The 25,014-nt window shown below is 43.4% G+C and overlaps 1 protein-coding gene across 4 annotated transcripts in view; it reads right to left on the reverse strand.

Annotated features, from left to right (window-relative positions):
- GOLGA1 (golgin A1) overlaps positions 1-25,014 on the reverse strand; it is a 46,739-nt gene that overhangs the window by 14,404 nt on the left and 7,321 nt on the right. For all 4 annotated transcript variants that reach the window (XR_006889029.1, XM_046664006.1, XM_046664028.1 and 1 more), the window contains 11 exons: positions 23,328-23,402; positions 22,249-22,346; positions 20,828-20,860; positions 17,901-18,029; positions 17,415-17,584; positions 16,829-16,940; positions 8,294-8,419; positions 6,418-6,513; positions 2,964-3,059; positions 1,672-1,821; positions 1,019-1,114 (listed from right to left, as the gene is read on the reverse strand). Coding sequence is in view for 3 of the 4 variants with exons in the window: in XM_046664006.1 (XP_046519962.1) it covers positions 1,019-1,114; positions 1,672-1,821; positions 2,964-3,059; positions 6,418-6,513; positions 8,294-8,419; positions 16,829-16,940; positions 17,415-17,584; positions 17,901-18,029; positions 20,828-20,860; positions 22,249-22,346; positions 23,328-23,402 (1,181 nt within the window). In the remaining variant the exon portion in view is untranslated. The remainder of the gene's footprint in view (positions 1-1,018; positions 1,115-1,671; positions 1,822-2,963; positions 3,060-6,417; positions 6,514-8,293; positions 8,420-16,828; positions 16,941-17,414; positions 17,585-17,900; positions 18,030-20,827; positions 20,861-22,248; positions 22,347-23,327; positions 23,403-25,014) is intronic.

Consider the following 25,014-nt stretch of genomic DNA (forward strand, 5'->3'; position numbering starts at 1 on the left):
GCAGCACCTCGCACACGCGTCCCTCCAGCCAGCACTATGGCCCCAGCACCGGCAGCACCTCGCACATGCGTCCCTCAAGGCAGCACTATGGCCCCAGCACCGGTGGCACCTCGCACACGCTTCCCTCAAGCTGGCACTACGGCCCCAGCACCGGCAGCACCTCGCACACGCTTCCCACAGTCCGGCACTACCGCCCCAGCACCGGCAGCACCTCGCACACGCTTCCCACGGTCCGGCACTACGGCCCCAGCACCGGCAACACCTCGCAGACACTGCTGAAGGCTCACTCGGCACAGGCCCTCAGCTGTGGATGTTCTCAGACAAGTCCTGTGCCAAAGAATCGACAAGGTCGTGGTGTTGTGACCAAGCTGGGCAAGTACTGCAATGACCCATCGTCCAAGGGCTGCTGTGAAAGAGGTTGGGGAGCCGGAGGCCTATAAGGAAGTGCCAGAATCTCTCTCCCTCTGCATCCAGTTATGTCCAGGGAATGAAGCGGGCAGCATCTGATTAAAGCACCATGTTCCCAGAAAGGAAAGGGTGACAATCCAGCAGACTGTTTCTTCATTTCTGTACATGCTCCCTGGCATAAACAAACAAGGTCCTATGACCGACCATGTGAGGCCTTGCTTTCCTAGTCTCACTGTTAAAATCAGCAACCATGTGCTCTGACAGCATTACTTTCAGGCAGCTGTTGATGGCAGCGCAGAGGAAGGGCTGACCTCTGTGGTGGAGTGAAAAGTCAGACCAGCGCCACCTCTAACTACGGAACTTGGGCAAATTATGTACACTTGGAACTTCAATGACATTAACTGCAAAATGAGCACAATTCTTGCCACCGTCCTGGATCACTGAGAGGACTTAATCAGGCGACAATTTCCAGTAAATGCCTAACAGAACTACTGAATAAATGCCAGTTCCACCCCTTCTCACTCTAAGTACAGAACTCTCACTCGGCTGCTCCAAATACACACGTGCAAGACATGACACTTTTGTGAAACTGATTCAATTAGATAGATACCTTTAGCTTCTTTAGTTCAAGTTGGTGATGCTGTAAAGAACATTCACATTCATTCTTACTTTCTTTAAGGGCTGCATTTTCTTGCTCCAGCTCTCTCTGCAAATTGAGCACAGTATATATAAAAAGAAAAGGTCTTTACCATATTTCCCCTGAGCACAGTCCTGTCTTTGACATGGAATCTTTAAAAATGCTCCCTGTTCCTTTTTTGGTCACTGCAGGGGTGGGAGATGAGAACAGGGCGGAGGTCAGAAAGAGAGAGCCGCTTGACAAACTCCTCACAAGAAGAAACGAGGCACTTGACTCTGAAGACTGTGGGACAGGGAGGGGACCAGGGAAAAGGAGAAGCCATTCGGGGAGAACAACAGAAACTGTAGACAGACAATGGGAAGAAGCTGGTGGGACTGGTCAGGAAGTGACAGGAAGTCCCTGTGCAGCCCAAGGAAAAAGCAAACCCATCTGATTGGGGGTTTTGTAAAAAGCAGCCTTTTCCCATCCAGGCTCACGAGCAGGTGTCTTGGTGGGGAGACAAACACTGTTCAAAAAGTGGTTTCCTAGTTCAGAAGAGGCTGGTCCTCTTCCTGTCAAACTACTTGGCAGCCCAGCCACGTGCGAACCTGGCGCTCATGTGGCGGCCTCCCCGCTCCCGCACTCACCGCCTCCCGATGTGCAGCTGTCTGCTCGGCTGCCCGAGCTCTCTCCAGGGCAGCGAGCTGGGCCTCCAGCACGTGGATGCGCTCTGTGCACTGCTGCTCCAGAGCGAGCACCTGCTGCTGAGCACGGCTGCTCTCCTTGTTTGCGGCAGCCTGTGGGGGTACCAGAGGACAGTTATTCACGGTGACAACAGGGGCCTTATTCTGTCCCTTGGTGACCAAAGATGGGTGTCCGACAGAAACACCTCTCCTTCCTGACCTTTCTCAGCCTGGGTGCTATCGATGTCCCCTGCTGTAAGCTCTGCCTGTTGCCCTGGCCCCTGGCCTGCTCAGGAGCTGGGGTTGGGGACAGCTTTGGGCACCAGCCAGTCCTAAGACACAGCCCTCTGTCACCCCACTCAGTGTTGCCCTCTATGGCTGAAGTGCTTCCTGGGAGGAAGTATAAGAGAGTGATGAAGAACAAGAGCTTTGATCTAAGAAAGATGTGAGTTCTGCCATTTACTAGCTGGGAGACCAAGGGCTAGTGACCAGGTTTTTCTGAGCCTGCTTCCTCTAGAATGATAACAACAGTACACATGCCTTAGGTCTGCTGCAAGGACTAAAGGAAAACATGTGCAGAGAACTCAGCACAGTGCCTAGGACACGGCAAACGCCATAAATGCTGTTTTTATTTCTCTAGTTTTTTTTCTTTTTTTTTTTCTGCTTTTTCTCCCCAAAGTCCCCCAATACATAGATGTATATTTTAGTTGTGGATCTTTCCAGCTGTGGCATGTGGGACGCTGCCTCAGCATGGCCTGACGAGCGGTGCTATGTCCCCGCCCAGGATCCAAACCAGCGAAACCCCGGGCCGCTGAAGCGGAGTGTGCAGACTTAACCACTCGGGCATGGGCTGGCCCCTATTTCTCTAGTTTCGAACTCAACACCCAACCTGGGGCTGTGACAGCTGGCCAAGCCTTGCCATCTTCTCCCCAGAGTTGGGACCTGTTCTCCACAGCCCCGGCTGCAAGCTGAGGTTTGACTCCCAGTGGAGCTATGACCTCTAACAGTCCCAGAACTAGGCTGGGCCCCACGGCCAGCTGTCAGGTGCGACTCATCCTCTCTGGATAACTCCGATCCTCCAGCAGGCCCCCACTCCCTCCATCTGCAGCTGCCCGCCTGTTCAGATTCAGCACAACTGGATCTAAGGTCGGGTCCAGATACCACTCCAGAAGTTGGGAGTGAGTCTGAGGTGTGTGCAAAGGCATGAAGGGAAAGCATCGAGGGCCCAGGACACAGCAGCCGCAATAACCACTTACAAGCTCCTGAATCTGAGCTTCTTGAGTTGCCATGATGTCACTGCTCTGTTTCAGCTTCTCCTCAGACGCCTGCAGGCTCTGCTCTAGTTCTCTCACCTGAGGGGAAACAGAAGCACTCTTTCGTTCAAAGGAAGCTGGAGAGTAGCAACAAGTGGCTTTAAGTCCTAAAACAGGTCCATGACAGAAAATTTTTAAATTAGAAAAACGATAACGCATAAGTCTACCATTATAAAGCACTATCGTTCCAATGCATTTTCTTCTAGTCGGTTTTATGATTTTTTAAAAATAACTTTTTATACAATTCTGGTAAAACTCTGTATTTTTCCTCCTCACTCAAGTTTCCTTCTGTGTTTCCACATATTCTTCAGATCATACATTGTCTCCTCAAAGGATATTTCATAATTTACTGAACCAGTGCCTACAGTGCTGGCACTTAGGTTGTTTTCCATTTTCCCATCTAAAATGAGGCAGCAGTTAATATCTTCATGCAACGTTTTTTGACCTGGTTTGAATCACTTGCTTAGGATAGATTTCCAGAAGTGGGATTACCGCTCATGATACAAACTTAGGTCTCACTCATTCCACAAATATCAACCAAGCCTGACTAGGTACCTGGCACTGCCACTGGGACATGAGGCAGGCCCAGAGGACAGGACGACATATTGCCCAGCACTGGGCTCGACCTGGCTCTCTAATGTGACATTTTTATCTGACTCGAGCTGTCTTTGCCAATTTCTCTTATAAAGTCCTCTTGTGGGGGGCCAGCCTGGTGGCACAGTAGTTAAGTGTGCATATTCCGCTTCGGCGGCCCAGGCTTCAACGGTTCAGATCCCGGGTGCGGACATGGCACCACTTGGCAAGCCATGCTGTGGTAGGCGTCCCACATACAAAGTAGAGGAAGATGGGCACGGATGTTAGCTCAGGGCCAGTCTTCCTCAGCAAAAAGAGGAGGATTGGCAGCAGATGTTAGCTCAGGGCTAATCTTCCTCAAAAAAAAAAAAAGAGTCCTCTCGTTTGTTGAATAAGGTCTGACCTTGGGGAACTCTATTATGACAACATACGCACAGGCAAGGCTGCAGCTTTGTCAGGAGAGGCAGGGACCCAATGAGATGGATATTTTCAGGTCTTACGGTTCCTCCTATACATTCACGTATAAGACTCAACTGAAGTAACCCTGTGAGAATAGTGCATTTCCGTAGAGGAGAACAGTCATGTTACTTGTCCATTGTCACAAATTCTATTTGTGGTAGAGCCGGGACTGAAACCTAGCTTTTTAAACTCCTGAGTTCAGAAAATATCTACCCAAGTCCCAATTTAGAGGGAGAGCTCAAGAGAGACTCAGATCCTCAAAAGGTTAAGCAGAGAGTTATCATAAGGCCTGGCGATTCCACTCCCAGGTATATACCCAAGAGAAACGACAGCCTGAGTGCACACAAAACCCTTGTTCACAGCACTAATGTGCATGGCAGCATCATTCACAACAGCCACAGGATGGAAACAACCCAAATGTCCATTGACAAGAGAAGGGATAAACAAAACGTGGTATATATATACAGTGGAATGAAAGTCTTAAAGAAGCTTATTTAGCCTTAAAAAGGAATGACATTCTGACACATGGTACAACATGCATGAACCCTGAAGATACTAAGCTAAGTGAAATAAGCCAGACACAAAAGGTCAAATATTGTATGATCCCACTAATATAACGTACAGAGTCATCAAATTCATAGAGACAGAAAGTAGAATGGTGGCTGCAGGGGACGGGGAGGAGAGCATGGGGAGTTACTGCTTTAACTGGTACAGAGGTACAGTTCAAGAAGATGATAAAGTTCTGGAGGTGGATGGTGGTGATGGTTGCACAACAATGTGAATGCACTTAAAGCCACTGCACTGCACACCTAGAAATGGTTGAAAAGCTAAATGTTGTGTTATGTATATAAATTTTTTTAAAGATTTCATTTTTTTTCCTTTTTCTCCCCAAAGCCCCCCAGTACATAGTTGTATATTCTTCGTTGTGGGTCATTCTAGTTGTGGCATGTGGGACGCTGCCTCAGCGTGGTTTGATGAGCAGTGCCATGTCCGTGCCCAGGATTCGAACCAACGAAACACTGGGCCACCTGCAGCGCAGCGGGTGAACTTAACCACAGGCCACAGGGCCAGCCCCTATGTTATGTATATTTTGCAACAGTGAAAAAAAAGATACTCAGAAATAGGTAGAACTGAATTATAATAAAACAAACAAAGCTGTATTAAGATAAAAATACAGTTTTAAATATATTTATCAGGAAATAAGAAAGATTTTAAAAATGGGCTAAGCATGTGCCATGGTCTGAATGGTTGTGTCTCAGGTCGAAAGCCTAACGCCTGATGGGATGGTATTAGGATACGGGGCCTCTGGGAAGAGCTTAGGTCATGAAGGCAGACCCCTCAGGAGTGGGATTAGTGCTCTTATAAAAGAGGCCCTACAGAGATCCCTGGCCCCTTCTGCCACTTCACACTCATTAAACTGGCAAAAAAATTAAAAGGCTGGGAAACACCAATGCTGGAAAAGGCAGAGATGCAGATACAGTGACCCTCGTGCACGCTGGGGGAGCGAAGCCAGGTGCAGCCCTCTGGGAACGTTCTTGTCTTACTTAGTCACATTAGGTCATACACACTCTCTATTCTCCTTAAGATAACAGGGACCAGGACGTTCACTGCAGTGTCATCTGTGGTCACAGGAAGAAGGCGGCAATCTGGATGTCTAACATCTAGTAGATAACTACAAAGTGGAGTAGGTGAGTACAGCGAAGTGGACACAGATAGCAGATGGGGCAGAGGAAAGTAAGAGGGAAGACACATGCAGGGCCATATCGTTTCCCTCAATTAACATACATGCACTCAAAACAATGCCACCTATTTTTTTTTTTTTGAGGAAGATTAGCCCTGAGCTAACATCTGCCGCCAATCCTCCTCTTTTTGCTAAGGAAGACTGGCCCTGAGCTAACATCCGTGCCCATCTTCCTCCACTTTATATGCAGGATGCCTGCCACAGCATGGCATGCCAAGCAGTGCTATGTCCGCACCTGGGATCCGAACAGTTGAAGCCTGGGGCGCCAAATCGGAATGTGCGCACTTAATCGCTGCGCCACCAGGTCAGCCCCAATGCCACCCATTTTAAGGCAATCCAACAATAAAAGTGTGTGTTATTAACCACAACAGAATGGTTTCCTATGGGAGGGAGGGGAATGGGGATAAAAAGGAATAAATAAACACAAGCACAACTTTGTGTGGAACAATGACAGTGATGTGGCAAGAACGAAGAAAACGACTAGCTCAACCCTGTATAAGTAAGATCCAAAAGACAGTCCCTCTGAAAGAAAACCTCTGACCCAAGGGGATTCTCAGCCACAACCATGTCATCCAACCAGGTTACAACTCAGACACAGGAATCACTTGGGAGTGAGATCAGTACCCGAGTCTGCAGGACGTCAATGGCCTTGGCCTGGCTGCTTCTGGCTGCTAAGAGCTGCTGTCTGGTATCCTCCAAATTCTGCTCGGCAACTGTTTTCTGTAAGTTGAAAGAAGAGTAAAAGAAAATAGTCATTTCTCCATTGAATAAATATTTACTGGTATCTAAAACATACTACGATTTGTGTGAGGCACAAGGGACACAAATACATTTTTAAAAAATAACAGCTAATTGAGATAAAATTCACATATCATAAAGTACAGAGAGAGAAATTTGACAGTCCTTTGACCTTGACGCTGGGGTAAAAGACTAACAAAAATATTATACAACAGAGTGCAACAGGCACCCACAAAGAATGAGCAAAGAGCGGGAAACGGCCTCAGGAAAGTGGGAGGCTTCACGATTCACAGGTGGCGCGGGAGGGGGAGCACCCAGGCAGAGGGATGACTAGCGGAGGTGTGAAACAGCCTGGCACACGTGGGGAGCTACAACTTGCCAAAAGTTAAAGTGATGATGGATTCAGGTCAAGAAACAAGACTGGAAAATTAGGCAACAGGCCAGATCGTGAGAAACTTTTTATGCTGCAGAAAGGAGTTTCAATTTAATTCCGTAGGCAATATTTTTCAAAGTGGGGTGGTCCAAACACTGGCATTAGACTTATTAGGTTGGTGGGGAGGGGTGGCTGTTAAACTTGAGGCCTCCTTCCAGGCCTACTGAAATCAGAACTTCTGAGGGGAGGGACAGAGATATAGACTTCAAACAAACCCCCCAAGTATCTCTCATGCACACTAAACTTTATAATAATGATGACGGCACACTAATAATGATTATACCATTAATAGCTGAAATACACCGAGGGCCCCCCATTATGTTCTAAGCCTCATTCGAAGTACTTCACATACTGTAACTCATTTAATCCTAACGATCATTCTACGCATTTGGTACCATCATTAGCCCTACTTTACAGAGGCAGAAACAAACACAAAGACATTAAGTTGCCTGCTCTAAGTCACAAACTAGTAAGTAGAGAGGTGAGACACAGACCGAGGTAGCCTGGTGCTAGAAATCAATTTCCACCCTGGAACCCACATTACACACACTGCAGACTGCAGGGGAGTCGTGGAAGCTCTTTAAGGAGCGATGTGGTCAGAAACGTTGTTTAGGAGGTCACTTTGGCAGTGGGTGTGGAAGGCTGCGTCAGAGGGTGGAGGAGGAGGGACTGAGCCGGCCAGGCCAGTCTGGAGACTCTAGTGTAGACTAGGCTGGAGGCGCAGGAAGCCCTGAAGTGCAACAGCGGAGCAGAGACGGAGCTATTCGGCTGAAACTGACTCAAGACAGAAAGCGAGGTCGAATCAAGGCCCAAGGCTTTGGCTTTGTCACCTTTGTCACAGTGAGGCCAATCACTGGCATAGAGAGAGGAGGAGCAGCACGAATGTGGGCAAATGAAGTGAGATGTGATGAGAAAGTAAGTTGCCCAACACCACTGGGCACGAGGCCAGTCTGCTCAACAGCCTCCTTCAGCTCAGGAGAGTCTGCTCGCTGCCCTGTTTGCCTTGGCCAATGGAAGCACAAAAGGGCAGAGGAGAGCAGGGTGGTAAGACAAGACAGCACGAGTGGCGTAAATCACTAGGTGGAGTGATCAGGGTGCTATTTATTCATATGCATCTCTGAACAAAGTTCTCCCTTTCCCTGAGGAAAACATGCCACACGGATGACATGAGGCTTTCTTTGTGAAAGCAGGACAATCAAAAGGTGGGGAGAGTGCTCTTCTCACCAAGCTGTTTGTAGACTCTGTGGCTCTGAAACTCTAGGATTTTATGAAATCTCCGGGGTTACCATTGCTTTCCCAACATCGGCCAGCTCAAAGAGAGCTAGTCACCTCTTTCAGGAGTTCCTGCACATGCTCTTCTCCTGATAAGTTCTGCTCCAGTCTCTTCTCCAAGGAAGCAACCTTCTCCTGCAAATGTGTGATGAGTTTTTCTTTCTCTTGAGTTTCAGCAGTGACCTGCAGGTGAAAGCAGAGATTCCGTCACACTATAAACCCCCTCTCCCTTCCTTCCTGTCTCCTCTAGGACCATCACCATTTCTTTGAAATTCTGTTCTCAACTGCATCCTAGAAGAACACACAGCTGGGAAATCTTCCCTGAAAACGGGACATAGAAGATACAAGACCAGACCTCAACATCACTCAGGTATCCAGTTCAGACCCAGTGCAGCAAGAGGCAAACGCTCACCCCAATTTAAGCAACTGAAAATCTGGGAAGGACACTGTTGCTCCCTCTGTGGAATCTAGCCAGGAGCCGGGGAAGATGCTCCTCCTCTTGAAAATAACCAGATGGTACTGTCATGATCTACGAGCCAAAGGAATACTCCTCCTCCCACTCTCATTGAGCATATGTTTAATCCTACTAATCCAGAGTCCAACAGGAGCGACATCTTTACCCCAGATGCCAAAAACCAGCAGAGGCTGTCCCACTCAAGAAGCCCCCAGCCAGCCCTACAATGATCTAAGAACAGTGCTTCTCGAAACATGAGGCTGGATGGAGCAGTAATGGTGCCACTGTAGCGCCTTAAGGCACAAGAGAGAACTTCTGAAATGAATGATATTTACCCTGGCTCACAGCACAGGGAACACAGTAGAGCTGCTGGGCACCTCACACCTTGGCCCAGACCAACAGCTGCCCACTTATTTATTTCAGTCTGTCTCTTTAGCAGCGGTGGTAGTGGTGAGTTGGGCTAACTTTATTCCTTTCACTATTCCCAATCTTCAAATGCTGCTCAATGTCCAAGTAGAGGATCCAGGAAGCTTTGAACATATAAGTTCTTATATCCCTAGTGGTCCTTGTATCCCCTGAGGACGTCCCTTCTCCTCTCCAAAAAAGGTCATAGAGCAGCAACATCTCACTGTGAAGATTTGAGTCTCCTCACATATACTCTGCTTCCTCAGATGCCCTCACCTTATGCTTCTGTCACTCCATCTCAAGCCACAGACGTTCATGCTTAGCTTGTAACCCAGCCAATCTCCTCAGATTAAGATGTAGCAACTTGGGCCTCGGGTTTTGGGAAGAAGCATTTGCCGTTCTGAATCCTCACAGGGATGACAACATAAGTAGTGGGGGGGAAGTTTGCAGAATGGATTCAGGATCCCATAATTCAACAAAACTTTATCAAGCCTATACTCTGTGTTGTCTTCTGGGGATACAATCAGACACAGTGCCTGACTCACAGAAGCATGGAGGCTGGTGGTGGAGATACACAAGCTTAATTATAAAACAACAAAATCATGCTGCAACAGAGGGACATACAAGGTGCTATGAGATCTCAGAGGCAGGAGGCACTAACTGTTCGGGGCAATCAGATCAGGCCTCCTAAGCAGGCTCCTATACAAGCCCGGGGGGAAGGGGTTGGAGAGGAAGCAGCACTCCGGTAAAGGGCAGCACATGCAAAGGAAGAACAGACAAGTTCAGCATGACCGGGGGCAGGGTGAAGACAACTCCCAAGTCTGTGGCTCAGACCCTGGATGAATAACATTATTCGGGGCAAAAACACAGGAGGGCGAGGGTGTTTGATAGGAAAGAAAAACAGTTTTGGCTATGTTGGCCCATCTTTATGGGTCTCTTACTAATAACACTAATAATAGCAATAGTAATAACTATAACCACACAGGGCGGCGGCAGCAGCAGCTATAGTGTCCAGGGCATGTGCAAGCACTTCCCATTATCTCTAGTCCTCACAACCACCCTTCACTGTGTCCATGCATAAGGAAACTGAGGTTTAGGGATTAGCCCAAAGGCACACACCTTAGTGACAGATTAAGGATTCAAACCCAGGTCTTCTAGATCTAAAGCCTGTACTTATCACCTGAACTTGAGAGATACAGGTGACCCATTCCAGTGAAAACCAAAAGAACAACCAAGTCCTATACAAGTCACTGTGTTAGACAGAGTTAGGGACAGAAGAAGAATCAGTCACCAATTTCCATGTAGTTTTCTTGTGCACCATATCCCACATGGAGCCCTCCTCTTCACTTTGGCTGTTTTACTGGAGGCCCTTAGCACCTAAGGTGCTATAGCTAACACCGTACTTAATGGTGAGGAAAATCAAAGCTTTCCCACTAAGGTCAGGTACAAGGCAGGATGTCCCCTTTCACCACTCCTTTTTGACATTGTACTGGAAGTCCTGGCTAAGGCAATAAGGCAAGAAAAGGAAATGAAAGGTATACAGATTGGGAAGGAAAACATAAAATTGTCTTTTTTTCAAATGACATGATTGTCTACTTAGAAAATCCAAATGAATTAACAAAAAACCTCCCAGAACTAATAAGTGATTATTGCAAGGTTGCAGGATACAAGGTTAATATACAAAAGTCAATTGCTTTCCTATATACCAACAACAAACAAGTGGAATTTGAAATTAAAAAACACAATACCATTTATTTTAAGACCCTCAAAAATGAAAAACTTGGGTATAAATCTAACAAAATAGGTCCAAGATCTATATGAAGAAAACTACAAAACTCTGATGAATGAAATTTTTAAAAACTAAATAAATGGAGAGATATTCCATGTTTACAGATAGGAAAACTCAATACTGTCAAGACATCAGTTCTTCCCAACTTGATCTATAGATTCAAAGCAATCCCAGACAAAATCCCAGCAAATTATTTTATGGATATCAACAAACTGATTCTAAAGTTTATATGGAGAGGCAAAAGACCCAGAATAGCCAACACAATATTGAAGAAGAACAAAGTCGGAGGACTGATGCTATCTGGCTTCAAGACTTACTATAAAGTTACAGTAATCAAGACAGTATGGTACTGGGGCTGGCCCCGTGGCACAGTGGTTAAGTTTGCGCGCTCCGCTCCAGGCAGCCCAGTGTTTCGTTGGTTCGAATCCTGGACGCGGACATGGCACTGCTCGTCAAACCACGCTGAGGCGGCGTCCCACATGCCACAACTAGAAGGACCCACAATGAAGAATATACAACTGTGTACCGGGGGGGGCTTTGGGGAGAAAAAGGAAAAAAATAAAATCTTTAAAAAAAACAAAAAAAGACAGTATGGTACTGACAAAAAAACAGACAAACAGATCAATGGAACTGAATAGAGAGCCCAGAAATAGGCTCTCATAAATATAGTCAACTGATCTTTGACAAAGGAACAAAGGCAATACAATGGAGCAAAGATAGCCTCTTCAACAAATGGTGCTGGAACAACTGGACATCCATATGTAAAAAAGTGAATGGAGACACAGACCTTACATCCTTCATAAAAATGAACTCAGAATGGATCACAGACTTAAATGTAAAACTCAAAACTATGAAACTCCTGTAAGATAAACAGGAGAAAACCTAGATGACCTTGGGTATGGCAGTGACTTATTAAATACACCACCAAAGGCATGAACCATGAAAGAAATAATTGATAAGCCGGACTTCAACAAAATTAGAAACTTCTGCTCTGCTTAGGACAATGTCAAGAGAATGAGAAGAAAAGCCAGACTGGAAGAAAAATCTGCAAAAGAGATGTCTGATAAAGGACTGTTCTCTAAAATATAAAAGAAACTCTTAAAACTCAACAATAAAGAAAAAAACCCTCAGCAATAAGAAAACAAACAACCCAACAGAATAAGGCAAAGAAAAAAAAGTGTAAGAATTGGAAAGAAAGAAACAAAGCTGTCTTCATTTACAGATGATATGACTGCTATTAAGGAAACTCAAAGACCCTAGAGATTCATTGTTAAGCTTAACAAAAGGTGTGCAAAGAAATTAATACACAAAAATAATATTTCCATATGCCAGCAATGAATAGAAAAAGTCATTTTTAAAATGACACAATTTAGAACTGGTATAAAAAAATAAAGCACCTAGGAATAAATTCAACGACAGATAAACTTTTACGGAGAAAACTACAGAACCTTTTGGAAAGCCATTTAAAAAAAAAAAAAACAAACAAACAGGGGCTGGCCCCGTGGCCGAGAGGTTAAGTTCGCGCGCTCCGCTGCAGGCAGCCCAGTGTTTCGTTGGTTCGAATCCTGGGCGCGGACGTGGCACTGCTCATCAAACCACGCTGAGGCAGCGTCCCACATGCCACAACTAGAAGGACCCACAACGAAGAATATATAACTATGTACCGGGGGGCTTTGGGGAGAAAAAGGAAAAAACAAACAAACAAAACAAAACAGCAGCACTGAATATCTGGGGAGACCGACCATGTTCTTGGATAAGAAAATTCACATCATAAAGTAATCACTGCTCCCCAAATGCATCTACAGATTCAATGCAATTCCAATCAATATCCCACAGGTTTTTTAAGGAGTTTGTCAAACTATTCTGTGGAAGAGCAACAGGCCAAGAATATTCAAAATACTCCTAAAAGAAGTAGGTGGGGAGACTTGGCTTACCAGACACCAAGACTTATCTGAATGCCACAGCTAGTGAGGCGATGCATAGTATCATGCAAATACCACAGTGGCATACGCCCCAAAGTATAGGAGTGCTTCCACATGCATTTGGAAAACTGAATTGAGACAAAGCTGGCACTGCAGATCAGCGAGAAGACAAGAGATTTCTCAATAAATGGTACCAAAACAATTAAAAAAAAAAGAAAAAAGGTCCTTTTCTCACACCAAAATCACATGTTAGGCATATTAAAGACTTGAATATAAAAGGCAAATAAAAGACGAATATAAAAGGCACATAAAAGACTTGAATATAAAACTTTCAGATAATACATATATGAGAATAACATTATGATTCTAAGGAAAGATTTCTTAAAAAATACAAAAGCATAAACTTAAAGGAAAACAATAAATTCAACTGTAATAAAATTAAAAGCATACGTTCATCAGAAGAGACCGTAAAGAGTGGGAAGACACGGCGCCGGCCCTGTGGCCGAGTGGTTGAGTTCGCGCACTCCGCTGCAGCGGCACAGGGTTTCACCAGTTTGAATCCTGGGCACGGACATGGCACTGCTCATCAAGCCACGCTGAGGCAGCGTCCCACATGCCACAACCAGAAGGACCCACAACTAAAAACACACAACTATGTACTTGGGGGCTTTGGGAGAAAACGGAAAAATAAAATCTTTAAAAAAAAAAAAGAGTGGGAAGACAAACCCAAAACTAGAAGACATTTGCAACCTATATAACTGACAAAGGAGTGTGGCAGCCAGGACATATATCAACAACTATAACTAAAGAGAAAAGACAGAAAACGCAACAGAGAATGAGATTTGAACCAGCACTTCACGGGAGAGCATGAACAACTGATAAACATACGAAAAGGTGCTGAACTTCATTAGCAAAGCAAATTAAAATCACTATGAGATAATATTTCACACTCACCAGACTGGCAAAAATTAAAAGTTTGAGAATATCCCATATTGGCAAGGAAACAGAACAAGCCAAAATCTTGTACACTGCTGGTGAGAGTATGTAAATTACTACAACTACCAGGGGAAAACAATTGGGCATTATCTAGTAAAGCTGAAAAAGTACAAATCTTTTCAACCAACCTTTTCACATCTCAAATATATTCTTGCACAGGCAGATGAAAGTTCACAGCAGCCTTGCTTGTGAAAGACCAGAAACACCCTAATGTCCACTGTCAACAGAATAGATAAATAAATTCTAGGATCTTCATACTATACCAACGAGAAAAGAATAAATTATAGCTGCATGGGTCCACATGAACGGTCTCCAGGAATACAATGTTGAGCACAAAAAGTTAGTTTTAGAATACCTACAGCACAATTTCATTTATATAATGTTAACACGCAGGAGAAATGAAAGAAGATACCGTTTACGGATAAAATACGGTAAGATGATAAAGCAAAGCAAGGAAACGGAACAATTTCTGGATAGTGCTTACTTCTGAAGGAAAAAGGAACGGGCTGGAATAATGAAAGGCACACCAGGAAGGAACCTCAACAATAAACGTACAGTTCTTTTTCTTAACTTAGGTGGTAGCTACTTGGGGCTTCATTGCCTTGTTATATCCTCTATTTAACTTAATCACAAAACTACCCTTCCTGGGCCGGCCTGGTGATGCAGCGGTTACGTTTGCACGTTCCGCTTCGGTGGCCTGGGGTTCGCCAGTTCGGATCCTGGGTGCGGACAAGCCACGCTGTTGCAGGCATCCCATATATAAAGTAGAGGAAAATGGGCATGGATGTTAGCTCAGGGCCAGCCTTCCTCAGCAAAATGAGGAGGATTGGCAGCAGATGTTAGCTCAGGGCTAATCTTCCTTAAAAACAAAACAAAAACAAAAAACTGCCCTTCCTCTAGCGCTCTCTTAGCCTGATACTGACAGTCTCAGCCACTCAGGTGCTTAAGCCAGAAACCCGCAAATCATTCCTAAGCCCTCCTTCTCTCTTGCTCCCCTCCTATGTTTATTACATTGGACAGTGGGTCAATCTCATCATCATTTCTTAAATCTGTCTACTCCCCCACTATCTTCACTAACACTCTTGTCAAAGCCACCATCTCACGCCTGGACAACTGTAAGAGCTTCCGAACTGGAAACCTTTTCGATGTTTCCTCCTAAGAGCCAGAGTAATCTCTCTTACTCTGTGTGTCACCCTTCCAGCCTTCTTCCAGTTCCTTGGATGTGCTAATCCTTTTACAGCCTCAGAGTGTCTAGGTTTATTATTTTTGCTGTTTCCTGCTTGAAATTCTCTCCCATCGTCCTTTCCCCTGCAGCCTCAGCAGTCCACCTCAGCTCGAGTTACTTTCTCAAGGGGAGCGTTCTATGACTTCGAGGCTAGAGCTGATTTGATGCCCTCTTGTAGGATCGCACAGCATTCTGTAGTCTTCCCTCATAGCACGTGTCACAGCTTTAATTATATGATTATGTGATTATTGATTAATGTCTGACTTCCTCTCTGGACTGTAAGTTCCACAAAAGCAAAGGAGGTATCTGTTTTGCTAATCATAGTACTTCTAACGCCCAGCAGAGAGCAGAGCCTGGCACATAGTAAAACGCAAATCTTATTTTTAGAATGAATGAGGGAACTTAGTGTCTGGAAAATTAGTTTTTCCAATTATAAAATGGATGAATGGTCTAACTGCTATCAAGGGTTCCTTGAATCCCAAAGTTTTGTGTCTGTTATCCCCTCTAACCCCACTCCCCAAATGTATTCTGCACCCTTCTGCCTTCTCTGCCTTCTGCTATGCTACTCGTCTTTGAAATTCCAGCTCTACCAGGAAGAGTTTCTTGACAGCTGTGCTGGAAATGCATTCTGCCTATGGCATATCTTTGGCATTTGAAAGATTTATTTCACTTATTTGGGACTTGTTGAGTTGTGAATTATTTTTCTTGTGGCCACATGTTTAAGTTCTACAATGAAACTGTAAACCTCTGAGAAAAAACAATATATGTGCCTATATTTTCAGTTCACTGAGGGTAGAGATCTTGCATCACAGTCATTCATTCACGTAAGATCTATTTACTGGGTGCTCCTTGCTGTGCGGCAGCAAAGCCCAGTAGAACAAGCATAAGTTTTGGAGTAAGACTTGGATTAGAATCCAGCTGTGTCACTACTGTATAACTTTGAACAAGGTATGTAACCTCTCTTAGTTCCACTTAGGTACCTCTAAGTATGCTAATAGTTAGCCAGAAGGGATATACAGACTTCTGTTTACACAAATCTTTCTGTCCTGTAATGATGCTGTTAAGTCTCTGTTACACTTGAGATTAGTGGTTCTCAAGGGATGAGGGGAGGGTTTGTGGTACCACCTGCTGGGGAGTGTTTTGTCATATGAGGGGAAGGGTTGGACTGTCAATGCCTCAAGGATGCTCCTGGTGTTCAGAACCCAGGGGCCAGGAAAGCTAAATGTCCCATAATGCAAGGGGCAATCATACAATACAAACTGTTCTGGTCAAAATGGTGAAAGAAACATATCATTGAGAAATACTACAGTCAATAAAAATATTATTATTGTTCATCTTTATAGTCTCGGAATTTAGCACAGGCCTAGAGTAGGAGGGCAATAAATGTATGCTGGAGAAACAATAACAAAAAAGAATTGTAATGAAATCATTTATGTGCTTTAGAGCAAACTGGATTAGAACCAGGGATGTCAAAGGGACAACCCTGGCCACGTCAACTATGATGGTTAACGTTTTCTCATGCTCGAAGTCCATCATGTGGTACTTTAAGACATATCTGATGGTGTCGTTTGAGAATTCCTCTCAGGACAATACTGATCTCTTCTGCTAAGCAACCCTTGTTCCGTTGCATGGCTACTTCCATGTGAATGCAGCCTGGCTAGACCAGGGACTAAGGCAATGTGGACTGCATGAGAAACAGAAATTTCACCAGCCATCCTGAGGCGGAAATTTCCGACAGAATTAGTTTTTACCCCATTCATGAATCCCAGGAACCTGGCTCCGCTTCTAGTACTCTACTTACCTTTTGCAAATCAACAGAAAGCTGCTGAATGAATGCTTGGAGCTCTTGTTCCTTTTGCTCCAGGGCTGTGATCTTATTTTCTGCACCTGTTTTTGAAGCTGTCACATGATCTCTTCATTGAAAGAAAGGAGACAATGAACACATTTGGATATCTCACCTAAGACATTCTTCCACAGGTAAAATACAGATGGTTCTGTATATGTAAGGGCTGTAAACATTAGCCACGTGAAGATTATCAATGGGGAAGACTCCTTGGCTCTCTCTAAAGAGGAAGGTCAAAGAAGAAAAATTCCACCCAGGTTTAAGCAAGAAGTCCTGATCTGCCTTTGGTTCCTCAGCAGCTTAGGAACTGAAAGATAGTGAATTGCTTGGCAGGGTGGAGGGGTTCTGAGCCTAGGCAGGTGAAGGGGCACGAGGGTTTGGGGGTTAGAGGGTCTGGCGCCCTAGGTAGGTAAGGACAAGTCCAGAAGCCTTTGCCAGAAGTGAGATCAGAAAGCGCTGCAATGAGCAGTGGGGAAAGGCGGGTGGGCTACGGCCAGAGCTACACTAACACCCCTTCCCACGGCCCCACAGACCAAGCAAGGACCTCTGCTCTTCCAGCGTTGAGCAGTGTCTCTGCAGTTCTTCCAGCTTCCGGCTTAAGTCCGATGACATCTGACTGGAGGTCATCAACTCCTCCTGGGTGCAACTAAGTTCTCTGGTTCGTGCCTCCAACTCTTGCTCCATTTTCCCCAGACTTTCTTCTTTCTTTAAAAGCTGATACAAAGATACAAAGTTTCACTAGGCCACTACTAAGACATACACTTAAAAAAGGTGTCTAGACCAATAAGCCAAACTTTTATAACATTTTTGTGAGCTTACAGGGGAGCTTATGTGCTTAGCAGTTTAAAAAGAAAGAAAAAGGAAATAGATTTCAAACAGCACTTTTCCATTTTAATAAATTGAAAAACACACAAATATGATTAATATCAAAGAGTGCTAAGGTGTGTTTATCAACAATTAGTGATGACTAGCAAAATCAGAGTCATTACTCATCTCTTCAGGATTTAGCTACGGAAACAAAAATGCGCACCATGTGCTTTACTTTACTCAGTTCCTGCTGCTGGAAGCCCTCTAATTCATCCATTTCATCTCTCCTTTGGAAAAGATTCAAACTCTGGCTCTTCATTTCCTGTAACTGAGCTGTCAGAAACCTTTTCTCCTATGTGGAAGAAGAGGATATCAACTCAGGCAACTAGGACATTAGAAATCCATGTTATGTGAGCAGAATTCTTAATAAAAGAAAATTTTAAGGAAATCTCTTATCAGCAGACAATAATACTTTGATAATGGAAAGCTTTACGGTAATTATTTACACAATTACCTACAAATTCTTTAAGTTAAAAGTACACGTGTTTTAAATCATAGTTGTGAATAAGGGGAACAAGGGCAACAATTACTTAACACTTTGAAGTTCTGAAGTTTGATCAGCAATTTCAGATATCCATTTTACACGTCTATTCTCAGCACCATACTGAACTGGCTGAATAACAAGAATAACTGGAGGAAGACCAAATACCCTTTGAAAATTAGACACATTTAAGCAGAACTTGCTTCAGTTAGCAACTGTCAGCAAGTCAAGGAAAATTAGACATGACTTGTGTTAGCAGGTTATAATTTACTCAACGATAGCTTCCCAAGACGGATTCTCTTAAAGGCAAACTCTGCTGTTGCAGTTTCCAATTCTTGATTGAAAAGAAATTAAAAGAGCCTAAAAATAACACTTCCGAAAATCACAGTGGCTTCAAAGACCTACATAGATGTCTCATCACTCTTTTCCAGTCTAAAATATCTTCCAACCCCTCCTTTGAGTGGAAAAAAAAAAACAAAGAGAAAATCCCCTTGGTGAACTCAAGTGAGTTTTATTTGGTTTTGTTCTATATGCATCTCCCTTTACCATAATTTTATTTTATCTTTTTGGTGAGGAAGACTGGCCCTGAGTGAACATCTGTTGCCAATCTTCCTGTTTTTGCTTGAGGGAGATTGTCGCTGAGCTGACATCTGTGCCAGTCCTCCTCTATTTTGTATGTGGAATGTCCCCACAGCTTGGCTTGATGAGTGGTGTGTAGGTCTGCACCCAGGATCCAAACCTGTGAACCCTGAAGCAGAGCATGCGAACTTAACCACTACGTCACAGGGACAGCCCTGCTTTACCATAATTCTAAAAGATAAAAAAATAGATAAATGAGAATTTCAACTGCTACAATCTTTTTTTTCTTTCTTTTTTTTTTCCTCTCCAAATCCCCCCAGTATACAGTTGTATATATATATTGTTTTAGTTGTGGGTCCTTCTGGTTGTAGCATGTGGGATGCTGCCTCAGCATGGCCTGACGAGCGGTGCCATGTCTGTGCACAGGATCCAAACTGGTGAAACCCTAGGTCACCAAAGTGGAGCGCATGAACTTAACCACTCGGCCACAGGGCCGGCCCCAGCCACAATCTTAAGAGTTTCCTCTAAGACAAGAAAACTTTAACCTAACCCATACCTCCATATTTAAGAAGAACATCATCAACACCACATGTTTAAAGATTTTTTTTTTTAAGGAAGATTAGCTCTGAGCTAACATCTGCTGCCAATCCTCTTTTTGCTGAGGAAGACTGGCCCTCAGCGCACATCTGTGCCTATCTTCCTCTACTTTATATGTGGGACGCCTACCACAGCATGGCTTGCCAAGTGGCACCATTTCCGCACCAGGGATCCGAACCCGCAAACCCCAGGCTGCTGAAGCAGAACGTGCGCACCTAACCGCTGCGCCACTGGGCCAGCCCCTAAAGATTTTTTTTTTAAAGCAAAAGTTTCTTTGGGAGATAGCTTGACTTTTCTCTAATTCTTTCCTTACATAAACATGTTACAGTATTCTGATAGCTTGATAATCAGATTTCTACAGAATACACAAAGAAAAATGCTAGTTTAACTTGGTGTTTTACTACAAGAATGGAGCAATAATAAAACTCATCTGTTTAATAAAATTAACAATAAATATATTTTGCAACTGAATATATCAATCTAAGAAATAATTTTTCTACCATAAAGGGTAATTTAGGAGTAGTAAGCATATAATTCAGGCTGAAGTAGCTGACTATTGATTATTTTCAATTAAAATGTTTTTCTACTTGTAGGCTTCAAATTCCATCTTCCTGTTCATGTCTAGGAGCCAGGATCATATTGCATAAGGCACCTACACAGTGCCACACAAGCTATGGAACTAGAATAATCAACGCTCCTCCTCTGTGTCTAGTCAAGAGGCCCTCTTATCTGCTCAGTGCTGAGCCTTGAGGACTGCCCTCCTTCCCCACTGCCTCCTCAAAGAGTATTCCTGACGTTACTACCGTGTCAATCAGGGCCCTAGCAGGATACAGACTCAATTTAGGCATTTTGAGCAGAGTTTAACAGAGACTTTTTAAAGCTGTGGGTGCGGTAAGAAAACCTAAAAGAGATAATTTGCTAGTAACAGTTGAACAGGAAGGAACAAAGGGATGAAGAGGTTACAAGAAACCCAGGGACAGAAACTATGTCAGAGAGCAAACCAAAGGTCCAACTGAAGCTGTGACCTTTAGCCATGGGACGCAACTAAATGGAAGGGATCCCACATCAAGATGCATAAACATCCCAAACACACTCTTCCACATATAGTTCTTTGGGTGTCCTCACTGGTGGAAGCCAATCAGAAGCCGGAGGGCTGTGGAGCCCTGCTGATGCAGTCCCTGTCAGCCTTCAGGCACCCAGAGAAAGGGAAGAGAGGGGCTGAGAGTACATCATGAAGGGCAAACAAAAGATACCCAGCACGCCCACCAAGAAAGGGGAAGACACGAGCTTTTCAAGTCACTGTCTAATCATCCAGTGTCCTGCTTCCAAGAGAGGGTACAGCAATCAACACACTGGGTACTGGAGAAACCATTTTCTGAGCCCCTGAGAAGAGGCCAACATTGATAAGGAGATAAAAATAAAGATGAACTAACCTTTTCAAGCTGATCCATTTTTTCTGACCATTCCTAAAACAAAATAATAAAAAAGTACAGTTTCCAGGGAGAGCATCAGTAATACCAAGATTTTCCAAAAACAAAACAATCTAACCCCCCCCAAAAGCAACCAACAAACCAACCAACCAAAACAGCAAATTAAAAAATCCCATAAAGTTGGCCTAATATTAAGAAAGACAAGAGTCCTAAAAGAAGAAGAAAGTGAACTTAACATAAAATTCTAGAACACAAATATAAGCCTGCAGACTTTTACTAAGCTGTATCTGCTGTTCTGATGCAGCTTTTCAGCTCATTCCTGAGGGCTTTTCCATGAGTACTATTATTTTTTTCCTGGGAGTGGGCAGTCGGGACCAGCCAAGTTGATAACTCTGCAATTGATGTTCAGAAATTAATTTACTGAAAGGGGGGGCTCCAAAGCCCATGATAATTATTTTCCTTCTCATTTTAACAATATCCTTTCTGCAATTTGGCAGAAGTTAGAGGAAAAGGCATCATGCCCCTTATTCACAAATCACAGAACAGGGGAAAAAATAACCATTGGTTCAAAAGGCCAAGGCCATATTCCACTTGCCTACAATCAGAATCCATTAATTTTAGGTTATTTCTTCATTTAGATACACTCATACCATAGTTATCCACTAAGTATTGGTGAATGAGTTTCTTCCTGGCCAGTAAATATCCCAGCTGACTAATTTACTTTGTAAAACAGGTCAACCAACTACCTCATCTACTGTGGATGAAATAAACTATGCATTTTCTTAAATGAAATGTAATATAATAAACTGACCCTGTCTTAATAAATCAAGATTGCCATTGTAGCATCTTGATGCTTACCTTAAATTTAAAATGTCATTGAATAAAATATACTTCATAATTATTGTAACTGCCAGTAAAAGTATCATTTTTCTTTCTTATTGTCATTCATTCAGCATCTTTCAATGGATGGTACTATCGAGATTATAGGAGTTCCCCTATGTCTAGCTAGCTGCAGTTGAAAAAACTTAGGAACAGAACTATGTAGATCATGGGTGCTGGCCAGCTTGACAGCATCTTCTCCACTATAAAAGGCAAGCGTGTTGGGACTAGGCTTTGAGACGGGTTTTTAGAGCGCAGAGAACCTTTTCCTTACTTGGGACTCGCCACCACATTACGGACACACTAGTTCCCCTCTCCATTTTACAAAGCTACTCTTACATTCTCGACACATCTCATGACTATAACTGTAAAGTTTCTTGATAATTTCCCACCCTAAGGCCAAATGAAGTCTCTAGCAACTGATACATCATTCCTTTTCTCCTAGGTTGTAAATATTTTCTACTAAGTTTATGTCATGATTTTTGAAGTCATGTCACTAAGTGAAATCTTTCCACCAGTCTTGGGCAGTGCCACATATAAAATACCTGGTCCTTTCTGGCTAATGCCAAAGCCAGTCCTTCTGCCATTTTGGCTCTGTTGGCTTGGAATGTCTCATTCTGCTCTTGAAATTTCCGCATGGAAGCTGTTAACAAAGAGGCTCTATTTGAGATGTGGAAATCTTTCAGAAACAGCATGACAAATAGCCCACGTAATTACTTTATAACTGTCACCTAACAAAAAAGGTCAAGGTCACATAAGTGGATTATGAGACTGGGAAAAATCAGATCCATCTCGACTTTCACAGAATCTGTTGGCCTTAGTAATAGACCACAGTTTTTTGTTTGTTTCCTGTTGTTTTTGTTTTTTGGTAATAGTCAAGAATATACATTTAGGAAGATGCCAAAAGGTAACTTTTTAAATGGAACAATGATAAAACGCTGAGTTAGGAAGGTCGCCAGAAGACATCATTGCTGTTGCTAAGTGATGACTACTGCCATCTGGTATAAGTGGGGGAAAATAGATCATGCCCCTTATTCACCACTTTATCAGAATTAAAAAATAAATAAATAAAAACAAAAAAAATCTTTCTTTCACTTTCTTTTCCTTAAATAATTTTTTTAGCATATATTATATCAAGAAAAAATAACTTTCTACTACCGTTAGCATCTTTCTCAGATTGAACCCGAAGGAGAACATATGATTTAGGGTAGACTAAACAAAATACATGTTCTATTGTTGGAGGAGTGATGACAGAGATTTCCCCCAGTTACTGAACAGAGCAGCAATGAAGCCATAGCTAGAATCAAAGTCTCATGATCTAGGCCCAAGGGCTGGGTACTAGATTTTACCAAAATCTCAGGGCAGCCAAAAAACTGGTCAACTGGATGAAGACAAGCGGATACATATAATGACCTTCTCCTAAGAATGCCCATAGGCAACATAAAGATGAGCTGCATGTTTATAAATATCAGACAAATGTTATAGCAACCTGATTAAGAAGTATACTACTTATAAAATAAAGATTTGAGCTACGACAAAGGACAAATTTAACCATACGCCATTGTTTCATTTTAAAAAACTAAACCCTGAAAAGATTGAAAAAAAGCAGGAAAAAAATACGTACAATCCTGGTGTTTTTCTAACGCAATTTCAAGCTTCTCTTTTATCTTCTGCAAGTTTCGGACCTGTTCAGCATAGTCTTGGGTGAGGAGGGTGACGCACATACCAGGAATGGACAAACATCAGGAAAGGAAGTTAATTCAACAAAAAAATGAGTGAAAATGATGACGATTTTCTCAACCTGAAAACCATTCCTGTTAAGGAAAGCTAGGCAGACAGCCTCCCATTAACAATGAACAACACAGGCAAACAAGTATAGTACAAACCAACCACAGTGTACATGGTGAATACAAACAGGCAGGTTTGTTTAGCCTTCATAGAGAACAATTCGACCCGGTCTGACCATCAGCAATGTCCTGCTATGAAAACCAGTACTACCTCAGGACTTAATTTCAAATCTCAGTTCTCACGTCCCCTTCCAGTCTCAGCAGTAGGAGAGATCAGAGGGAGCTCACTCAACAGCTCACTTACAGTCCATTCACCTGAGTAACAGTGGATAGGGCAATAGCAAACACCTTACCACAGCATCGCCTTTACCAGGAAAGTACTTCATTCTCTAGAACAGTCAGCTTCCTTTCTACATAAGAACTGAGCTGCCTATGCCATATTAAAAGTGAAAGTCAGAATTAATTACCTAGGTGGCCAAAGAAGATAGTATGGTATAGTGGAAAAGGAGACAGGCTTTAGTTCAAATCCCAACTCTGTCACTTTTTAGCTGGGAGACATTACGCAAATTCTTGATCCTAAGTATTAGTTTCTTCATTTATCAAATGATGACTAACGGTACCTACTTCAAAGGATGCACTAGATAAACTGTGTTTTATACGCCGTAATTAGTTAATGAGCTGGGTGTTTTATGTGCCTTAAGCAAATGGCACAGAGAGCTCGAGAAAGGTAGCTGCCATTGTCGTTGTTCACCCTGAGCCTGCAGCAACACTCAGGACAGAAGTAGGATCAGTAAACGTCAGTTCTCCTCCCTGTCCCTTCTCTAAATCAAGCCCAAACTACCCTTCCTTCTGTATTAGTGAAGCTATATATTATTTTATAGTTTTCTCCTCAATATTAAAGAAACACAAAAAGTTATTTCACCTCTGTTAATGAGACTATTTACAGGTAGGGGTAGCGGGATAGTAACAACAGAGTTTAAAGTAGACTTCAGTTAAGAGTATGGACTCGAGCATCAAGCAAATCTGGGTTTGGATCCCAGCTCTACCACCTACTACTTGTGTGACCTTAACCTCGCTATAAATGAGGCTCTAGTGAGGAGAGAATGAATAATGGACTAACAGGTCGCTGTGACCTACACTATGGACCTTTGGTAACTACACGAACACAAAAATTTCACATACAATTTGGTGAATTTTTTAGTTTACTGCTTTTACTCCAATAAAATGGGCATAAAGCCAAGGGACAAAAAGAAACATAGAAGTCATTGACCACTTCACAAGATGAAGCTTTCAAAATGTATCCACCGGCAGACACTAAAATAAGCACTCACAACTCTGTGGCAAACATGCCCTGCTCAGGCAAAGGACATAACGGGAGGTGTGTGAATTATAACTGCACACCAAAGACATAATGAGCCTTACAGCTTTTATACAGGTGTTGAGCTGGAAATATCACTGAAAAGTGGCCCAAAGACCCAGAATGATACTTACACAGGTGATATGTAGCTGGAGCAAGTGGCAATG

Source organism: Equus quagga, chromosome 1, assembly GCF_021613505.1.
Source record: "Equus quagga isolate Etosha38 chromosome 1, UCLA_HA_Equagga_1.0, whole genome shotgun sequence".
Lineage (NCBI taxonomy): Eukaryota > Metazoa > Chordata > Mammalia > Perissodactyla > Equidae > Equus > Equus quagga.